A 9,193-nucleotide genomic window follows, 5' to 3' on the forward strand; every position below is an offset into this window, starting at 1 on the left:
GCCGTGGAACTGAGCGGAGTGCAGCCTGGGGCGGCAGGGGGGGGCCTGCCAGCTGCGCACGACCGTCACGGCGCCTGCGAGTGCAGCTGCGTACGGAGGGGGACCCTGCGCTTAAGTCTGTTTTAAATAGTGTTTGTATGTGTATTTGGCACTTTTAACAGGTGAAAAACAAGCAGATACATCCATTGTTACTAAATAAAATATTAAAATGTAGTTGAAAATTATATATGTGTGTTGGTATGCTATATATATTATACATGTTATTTCTGTTGCTCCGCAGTCACCGGAGCTGTACTTCATAGGCAGGACGCTGCCATGGAAAGCACGGACCCCTCCGTGCTCTCCGGGTTTTCTTTCCCCCGCCTCGCTGGCGAGGAGGGCGGGCAAGCCAGCGCTGCGCTGCCGAAGGCGGCTTTGAAAATCTCTGTCAGTCGCTAAGCAGCTCAAACCACACGGTCCGGGATCCTCGGCATCTGCTCGGAGCGGGGACCTTGCCAAATTTCGGCGCTCTGGTATGAAGTTTGGCTGTGCCTGGGATAACCGGTAATGTCTGGGAGGGGGCGGGCGGGGATAAAAAAGGCAGGGAAGAAAGGATTGAAAAATGGGGAATGAATGGCAGCGCGGAGCTGGGGGGCCCCGAATGAATGGCACCCATCTTGGCACGGCAGGAGCCGGGGGAGCCTGCGCCCCCCGCGGGGGCAGGGAGCGGTGTTACACTTGTTGCCTCGCCCCTGCCTCGGCAAGCGGCCAACGCCGTGCGGGAGGGAGGCTGCGCTGCGCGGGTTTTCCAGCGGGGCCGCGCGTGGGGCGGGGCAGCCGCGCAGGGCCGCGCTGGGCACTCCGCCGGCGCGGAGGGGCGGGTCGTCCCGAGCCGAGCCGAGCCGAGCCGAGCCGAGCCGAGCCGAGCCGAGCCGAGCCGAGCCGTGCAGCGCAGCGGGGAGCCGTCGGGGCGGCCCGTGGGTGCGCGGGGCGTGGGCGTGCCGGGGGCACCGCCGAGGCCGGCCATGCAGATGGAGGGGGCGGGACGCGGGCGCCGTGACTCGGAGCCCCGGAAGAGCGGAGAAACCCCGTATAAAAACTACTGGGGACCTTTCCCGGGCACAACCAGGAAAGCTCCGGAGACGGCGGCAGCCGGCGGCGGCAGCGAGCGGCGCGGGGCGGCCTCAGCCCCGGCGGGGCGCAGAGAGCTGTGGCTCTGCAGGTCGGGCGCCTTCCCCTGCCCTGCAGCACCGCCTGGCTCCGGCGGCTTTTTTCTGCTCCCAGACTTTTTATTCTTTAACTCCCTCAGTAGGTGCGTGCCCCCCTCTTCCCCGCCGTCCGGCGGAGCGCGGCTGCTGCCGGGGAGCGGAGCTCCGGGGCCGGGTGCGCGGCGCGGCTGATCGCTCGCTTTCCCCCCTCTTTTGCCAGGCGCGGAGGGAGAATACCCCGGGGGAGCGGTGCGGAGCCGGAACGGTGCCATCCAGCCCGGGGAGGCGGCGGCCGCGCACCATGGCAGACGATGAGAAGGCCGGCGGCAGCCCCAGCGGGAGTTACGCGGGCGGCTGCGAGAGCGCGCACTGCAACGTGCTGAGCTGGGAGCAAGTGCAACGACTGGACCGCATCCTCAGCGAGACCATCCCCATCCACGGCCGCGGCAACTTCCCCACGCTGGCCATGCAGCCCCGCCAGATCGTCAAGGTGGTGCGGAGCCGGCTAGAGGAGAAGGGCATCGGCCTGCGGGACGTGCGGCTCAACGGCTCGGCCGCGAGCCATGTCCTCCACCAGGACAGCGGCCTGGGCTACAAGGACTTGGACCTCATCTTCTGCGCCGATCTCAAAGGGGAAGCCGAGTTTCAGACTGTGAAAGACGTGGTCTTGGACTGCCTCTTGGATTTCTTACCCGAGGGGGTGAACAAGGAGAAGATCACGCCGCTCACCCTCAAGGTAAACCTGTCCTGTATGCCCAGGCGCCCAGAGCAGGCAGGTGCAAGCGCCTGCCTGCGGGCAGCGGGCACCTTCCCCTCCGGGGATGGAGGGCTGCACTGGGGGGCGCAGCTCCCACCACAACCCGACACCCACCGGGGACCGTGAGTGATTTTTGCACCCCACACTTAAAACCGAAGAGGAGTTTGCAGTATAAGCGCCCTTGCTGGGGTCTCCTCTGGATAAATTAGTCCTTCCTCCCTCTCTCTCATTTGACTTGCTGGGAGCATTGACTTACCTGTGCACTGCAGACCTCCCAGCTCGGCTCTGCGGCAGCTTGGTTTGCCAGACACGCTTCCCGGTGTGGCTCTGGGGGGGAACTTGGGTGGCTTTAATGTCTGCGAGAAGGAAACCGCATCTGCAAGGCACGCTTTCTCATGTGCATAATGCGCCAGAGGAGATGCATACTCCCTTCTCTCGGAGGTAGTTGGCATGAGTTAATTAGGCTGAATCCCTTTAAGATTTTTTAGAGGGATTTTTGGAATATGGGGCAGATTTGTGGAACCTGCACTGAAAGGGCAGGATTGAAGGGAGTGAACACTTGCTAGGGTTTTTGTGGGGAGGGGAGAAAGAAGTGGAAAGCAATAAAAAAGATTTCTTAGTTGATTGTAGGAGTGACCTTTGTGGGGGGGATGCATGCATTGTTGGCATGCGTGCCATGGGCTTCATGTGTAGATGTATTTAGAAGTGATTGAAAGAAGCAGTGTTGCCATATGATTCCCTTGCACAGCACGGTCCTGGCAGAACACTCTCCCCTGCCATTCCCTTGCAATGATAGCACTCCAGGCTCTCACATTAAGCATTTCTCTTCTGGTCTGTATCTGCATACTCTGTGAAATCCTTTATGAAATGCAAGGGCCTGGGGTGGTGGTGGTGGTGGTGGTGGTGGTGTTGGGGGATGGGGGAGCTAGGAAATGCAAACACATGCATTGAACGGGAAACTTCTTGCATCTGTGTCTTCATTGCTCATTTTGTCTTTCCAATTATAGGAGGCTTATGTGCAGAAAATGGTAAAAGTATGCAATGATTCAGACCGATGGAGTCTCATCTCCCTGTCCAACAACAGTGGCAAAAATGTGGAGCTGAAATTTGTGGACTCTCTGAGGCGGCAGTTTGAATTCAGTGTCGATTCCTTTCAAATCAAGCTGGACTCCCTGCTGCTTTTTTATGAGTGCTCAGAGAATCCGATGACTGAAACGTTTCACCCGACTATCATTGGTGAGAGCGTCTATGGGTGTTTCCAGGAAGCCTTTGATCACCTCTGTAACAAGATAATTGCCACCAGAAACCCAGAAGAAATCCGAGGAGGTGGTCTTCTGAAGTACTGCAACCTTTTGGTAAGGGGCTTTAGGGCTGCCTCCGAGTCCGAGATTAAGTCCCTGCAGAGATACATGTGTTCAAGGTTTTTCATTGACTTCTCAGACATTGGAGAACAGCAGAGAAAGCTGGAGTCCTACTTGCAGAACCACTTTGTGGGATTAGAGGACCGCAAGTATGACTATCTCATGACCCTTCACGGTGTGGTGAATGAGAGCACAGTGTGCCTGATGGGACATGAGAGGAGACAGACTCTGAATCTAATCACCATGCTGGCCATCCGGGTTCTAGCTGAGCAAAATATCATCCCCAATGTGGCCAATGTCACCTGCTATTACCAGCCAGCCCCATACGTAGCAGATGCCAACTTCAGCAATTACTATATTGCCCAGGTTCAGACGGTGTTCCCTTGCCAGCAGCACACATACTCTACTTGGCTGCCCTGTAATTAGGGACTGAAATTAGTAGACCCAGTGGGGAGAACATTTTCTAAGACCTAGGAAGGGGCGGTGCGTCCCTTTGAAATGGGGTGTTTTGTGCAATCATGATCTGCTCTAGTTTTCAAGCTTGGGAAAAGCTTGTGGTTCTTCTAATAAATAACGGGAGCATGATTGAGAAAGAACCCCAGAATAATTGGATCCTACCCCAGAGCACAAGAGGCCTGTCATTAAAAGCAACCAGCTTCCCCTGAAATATGTGAGGGAGGAATGCTTGATGACAATATGGGTTGGCAATATCTGCTCCCATAGCTTTGGCATAGAGAAGGTGGGAAAGCCTTATTTTCTTTTATTTTTATTCTTACTCTAGAATGGGATCTGCAAAAGGGAGAATATGAAAGAAACAAAACAAACAAAAAAAAAACACAAAAAGAAAAAAATTACAAAAATCAATTCTCTATATATATTCAGGAGTTAGAGGCATAAAGCAGAGATAAGCTGAATAAAAATGTATATTGGAATTACTGCATTTGGGGCTTGCAGCAAGTGCCGTCTGTGGATTGACCATATAGAATGTATAGCTTGCTTGACTAGAATGCTTTACTAGAAACAGCTTGCTCCAAATGAACAGTAGTGGATTGGTACAGTTATAAAAACAGAAGCACGTACGATGACAAAGTCCATTCGTTCCAGCTGTGTGCATGCCTCACATTTTAAAAATGTGAGAATGCAGGAAAGCCAAGCTGTGGCAAACAGAATATACTCAAGGACCAAAGATTTTGCAGATAAGTTATCCAAGCAAAGAAGATACAGTAGAGTATATATATATATATATAAAAGAAAAGAAAGATGTTGCTATATTTGTACACACCAACAGTAATCTAAAGTGCCTGATGCCTTCATAAAATTTGAAGTGAGAAAAAAAATATAGTTTTGTGGTTTAACCATGCATTTTGTTTTATCAGGGACACAAGGATTAAAAACAAACCCCATAAGCTTGTGAATAAGTGGTGGAGGAAATGCCCTATGTTTTTCTTGGCAAATACCTGTATAGAGTTAATGTTATGTCAGTGTGCTATTATCCTAGGTACGTGTGTGTATGTGTGTATGTATGTTTGTGTGTGTATATATGTACATGTTATAGGTGTATATCTATATATATACACACACAATGTATATTAATGTGGTCTAGGAAAATGTAGCAATTAAGGAATGTTTAAATAAAGTACTATGTGTTTTCCAGTTTGCAACAGGATGTCATAGGACAGTGGGCACCTTGCAGTGATTTTTTTTAACCCACACCTGAGAAATTTGGAGTAAATGAACCAGTCAGGATTAAGGTGGGATTCAGATAATGTCTTTGGTTGCAAGAACAAGGATTACAGTAATTCAGTGGGTTGCTTGTGAGCCATAATAATTCCACAGATGGAGAAGCATATGACTAGCTGATTTTTTTTAACTATTTTGTACTGTAATGCCATTCTGACATTTAACCCACTAATGTTGTGACTGCATACCTCCATGATGTGTAATTCAGTGGAACGTGGATCAAAGATAGGTTTATTTAAACCCCCTGACAGCTAAAGAATATTGTATTAGTTGGTGATTTGAACACTAATTGTTAATATTTAAAGGAGTATTTTTAATAGAATGCATTAAGCATTCCAGGACCACTAGAATTTAGCAAATGTGAAATGAAACCTTTTTAAGAGTGTTGCACGATTGCTTAAAATTATATTTTATATATATATATATTATATATATATTTTTATGCAAATATTAAACATCTTTGATCTGGTTGTCACACTGCATTTACAATTTCAGTACTGTACTTTATTTAAATGGAATCACTTTACATTTGGAACAATAGCTATTCACTTTCATTTCCTCTCCTAAAAGACCAGCAGGGGGGGGAAAAAAGTCAACCTCCGCTGTTGTTTTCACTTCAGTGCCATCTCTGAAGGTGTTAAATTCTTTGTTGGGCTTTGAAAATCTAATGAGTAAGTGACACTTGACTCTAGTATTTTGCTTTTCTTACTGAGGAAAAAAAAAAAAAAAGAAAAAGAGAAAAAAAAAAAAAAGAAAAGGGAATTCAGGCTTTTGAATGAAAACTCGCTGTGTCCTGCCTGGCTGCAGGCAGACTCTGGCGTTGGAGAAGGCAGGGGCAGGGGAGAGGACTCGTGTCCTGGCAGTGTGTTTTCCCTGCGGAGCGAGTAGGTACATCTATTTTTATCGTGCTTTGTACTTTTCACTCTGGAGGCAATTTAATAGGAACCCGATTTGTTTACTGAAGCACCTTCCCTGTGAGTCCTTCAGGAAACATAAAAGCTGGTTCATTGCCGTTCCCGGCGTTGGCTCGCTGACCCTGTCCCCACCTTCGCTTCCTTGGGGGCTGCCCTTTTCATCCCCTGGATGCCTGCGAGGTTCCCCTCCGGCCCCCAAAGGGCCCGTGCTGGGTGCTCCTGGCCCGCTAGTTCCCCTTGCCTCCAGCTCCTGGGAGGGTTTTCTAGCGGAAGCTATGGGGAGGGCTGGGGAAATAGGATCAGCTGGTAATGTGGTATGTCTTCTCTTGCCACAACTATTTTCAGCAAACAAATGAGTCATCCACCTTTAAAAGGGTTTGAAGATCTATAGATGTGCCACAACCGCAGAACACTGATAGTACACGGCACAATGTATTTTTACTTTGAAGGACCCTTTTTTTTTTAACATTGCTTGAAAGAAAGTTTTGATTTACTTCCTCTCAGCTCAAATTTTATTGTGTTTTTTTTAATGATTGACAGCAGCTAGCTACCTTGTAGTGCATGTAGCAGGGCTCTGAGCTAAACTGCACCTTTCAGCATTTGCATTTTGATACATATATAATATGTTATATATATTATATAGGTATTCCGGATCTGTTTTGCATATGTTAATGATCAAGTGGTGGAACTGTTGGAGCTTTGTTTTATTTGTGACTGATAGCTTAAGAGGTGCCTGGTGTTAGAGGTGGGAAGAAGGCATGAGTTCAGGCCAAGAGTAAAATAAGAACCCCTTTTCAAAGCTGGTTTATTTCTGCGGTTCGCACACCTTCCCCTCCATAGAGTCTGACTTTTTTTAAACTGCTTTTCCCCCTCCTCTTCAGCACACTGGTACTTTTAAAGACCGTGTTCTTGCTTTGTAGACTTCATTTTTCCCATCCAGTCAGATGTAAGGTTAGAACTTGTGCTGCAGGAGACAGTGTCCCTTTTAAAGAGCTGGACTGATTAAAAGCATTGACCTGATTACACTAAAACTGTTTGTGCCGCAGCTGAACTTGCTCCTAGCTAACAGGGCACTAAACTTAGTTAAATGTAGTGCTCGTGAAGCAGCCGAGAGCTTTGAAATGGGATTTTTTTTTTCCCCTTAGATTTAGCTGCCCTCCAGAATGCAAGAACATTTCTTCTAAAAATAGAATGGCAATTAGATGACCAAAAAGATGATGTTTTCTCTAGTTTCTCTTCTTGCACTTGAAATACCTTTTATCTTGCACAAAGGCCTTCACACAAAACTTCTAAACAACTCTTATTAAATGCTTGGTTTGCATGGTGTCAGAAGCTCCTACCAGTTCAGAAAAAAAGGCTTTTTTTTTTTTTTTAACTGAGAAAATGAAGTGTGTTAGGTAAAACTGCACAGAAAAGGAAAAACTGTAATTGCATATTCAGCTCCTATTTGAATATATTCTTTTGTATGGTTTTCTTTATGCAGAGAGTTTCCTTTGCAAGGAAGAAAATCGGTGTACTGTTTTGCTGTTGTAATAATGGTTTGCTAGCAAAATAAATAGTAAAAAAAAACCAAACAAAAACAACAACAACAAAAAAAGCCTGCAAGTTTCAAGACAGCTTGGCTAAAGCACTGCAGGCTCCTGCAGTCTGTAGGAGTCTGTGCAGATTTGCTTTCCCTCAGATTTCCTTACAACTGTTGCCTTCTGCAAGGCATCCTGTTGCAGCAAACTGCTCCTTGGATTGCTCTTTTGGAACATTTTGACTATAGGCTTTGTCACAGACAGAAAAAGAGCTGATGGAAAACAGACTGTAGAGGGAGCAGATTGTGAATTTTGTTTACAGCATCCAATATTTGGATTTTTTTTGTAAATAAAAAGAAGTTATTTTTTTCTATTGATTTGTGTCTGCTGTCTTCCGTGTCTGAAATAGCTCTGGCCTGCTCCTACTGAATACCAAGTTCTCTTTCATTAAAAAAGGACAAGGGCAGCACTTTTCTGAGAAGAGCAGCGTTCGGCCGCTTCCCGATTGGAGCTTAAGACGTTTTGAAAAGCCCTGCCTCATGCCAGCCACGATTGACTGGCTGCACTCAGCTGCAGAGGAACCTGCCCAGCCAGTGCCAAAAATACTCACTGTAGCACTGGTCAGGCTGTGCATAGTCCCAAATCTGAAACAGTGCCGCAGCAGCCCCGTGCTCTTGTTGCCTTCCCGGTTTAGAACCTGAGACCGGAAACTCTTCGTGATGCCCATGACTTGTGCATCGCACACCACTATGGTGACAATAGCCTGAGGGTCCTAATGCCCTTGAGATGTTTCTGATAGGGGCTGGAAAAATTTCTTCACCAAGAGGGTGCTCAGGCATTGGAACAGACTGCCCAGGGCAGTGGAGGAATCACCATCCCTGGAAGTGTTCAAAAAACACGTAGATGGGACCCTTAGTGACATTTTTTAGTGTGGTCTTAGCAGTCCTGAGCTACCAGTTGGACTTGATGATCTCAAAGGTCTTTTCCAGCCTAGCTGACTCTATGATTCTGTGATTCTACCTTAGCAATTCAGTAGGTCTGGGGAGCAATGTGGTGCTGCTCCTGGGTATAAAGGTATGGTGTCTGTAGGGGATGGGTGCTGCAGGTATTGCAGCTCAGGGAGCTGCTGGGGAGTGGAGATGCACATGCCTGTTTCATTTAGCTGCTGAATCAGTTCAATTCTTCCCACAAATTCAACATTTACTCTCCTTCCCTGCCCTACAATGCTGTCCTTGTCAGCAGAGGTATTTTCTGTTTTCTGTGTTTACAGGGGAGATGCCTCTGTAATGAAGGCTAATTTCCTCAAAAGGCACTTCAAGGGAATATAAAATATTAATTTACAATGCTCGTGGCAATAGTTTTTCAACCACGGTGCCTCAGACTGACCCAAATTTGAAAAACATTGGCTAAGACTCTGCAGTATGTAGCTCTTACTAGGCTCATTCATACACGGTGCTGGGCTTGGAAGGCTCACACTGGCTAAGGGGGAGCCTGAATGTGCTTATTGTAATGATGAGTGAACCTGTATTCCCCTGTAAAAACAAACAAACAAACAAGCTGCTGGGACTGCTCATTTTTCCAGGCACAGGAGCAGCCCCCTTGCCGAATGCCGGGCGCCTTCTGCACAGTGCCTCTTTTGAAACCTGCCGAGCACAGGACGGGACCGTTGGCCAGCCTGGCTGGGAGAGGGGGATGCGCTCGGCATCCCTGCCCA

At 48.0% G+C, this 9,193-nt stretch overlaps 1 protein-coding gene across 3 annotated transcripts; it reads left to right on the plus strand.

Annotated features, from left to right (window-relative positions):
- Window positions 1–455: 455 nt before the first annotated feature.
- Window positions 456–7,852, plus strand: TENT5A (terminal nucleotidyltransferase 5A). Of its 3 annotated transcripts, none has more exons than XM_065681374.1 (3): window positions 456–543; window positions 1,408–1,923; window positions 2,952–7,852. In XM_065681374.1, exons 2-3 carry the CDS (start codon window positions 1,489–1,491, stop codon window positions 3,729–3,731), a joined length of 1,215 nt encoding a protein of 404 aa, XP_065537446.1. In that variant the 5' UTR covers window positions 456–543; window positions 1,408–1,488; the 3' UTR covers window positions 3,732–7,852. The 3 variants fall into 3 exon arrangements, with proteins under 3 accessions (XP_065537446.1, XP_065537447.1, XP_065537445.1); XM_065681373.1 differs by lacking the exon at window positions 456–543 and adding an exon at window positions 1,201–1,291; XM_065681375.1 differs by lacking the exon at window positions 456–543 and having other exon boundaries at window positions 1,057–1,923.
- The last annotated feature ends 1,341 nt before the right edge of the window (window positions 7,853–9,193 follow it).

Source organism: Lathamus discolor, chromosome 5 (genome assembly GCF_037157495.1).
Source record: "Lathamus discolor isolate bLatDis1 chromosome 5, bLatDis1.hap1, whole genome shotgun sequence".
Taxonomy (NCBI): Eukaryota; Metazoa; Chordata; class Aves; order Psittaciformes; family Psittacidae; genus Lathamus; species Lathamus discolor.

Excerpts from the sequence above, each read along its gene's own strand:
- TENT5A (XM_065681374.1), top strand. The coding sequence starts at position 1,489 with ATGGCAGACGATGAGAAGGCCGGCGGCAGCCCCAGCGGGAGTTACGCG. Across the intron at positions 1,924-2,951 it reads TCACGCCGCTCACCCTCAAG|GAGGCTTATGTGCAGAAAAT; the intron begins GTAAACCTGTCC and ends TTCCAATTATAG.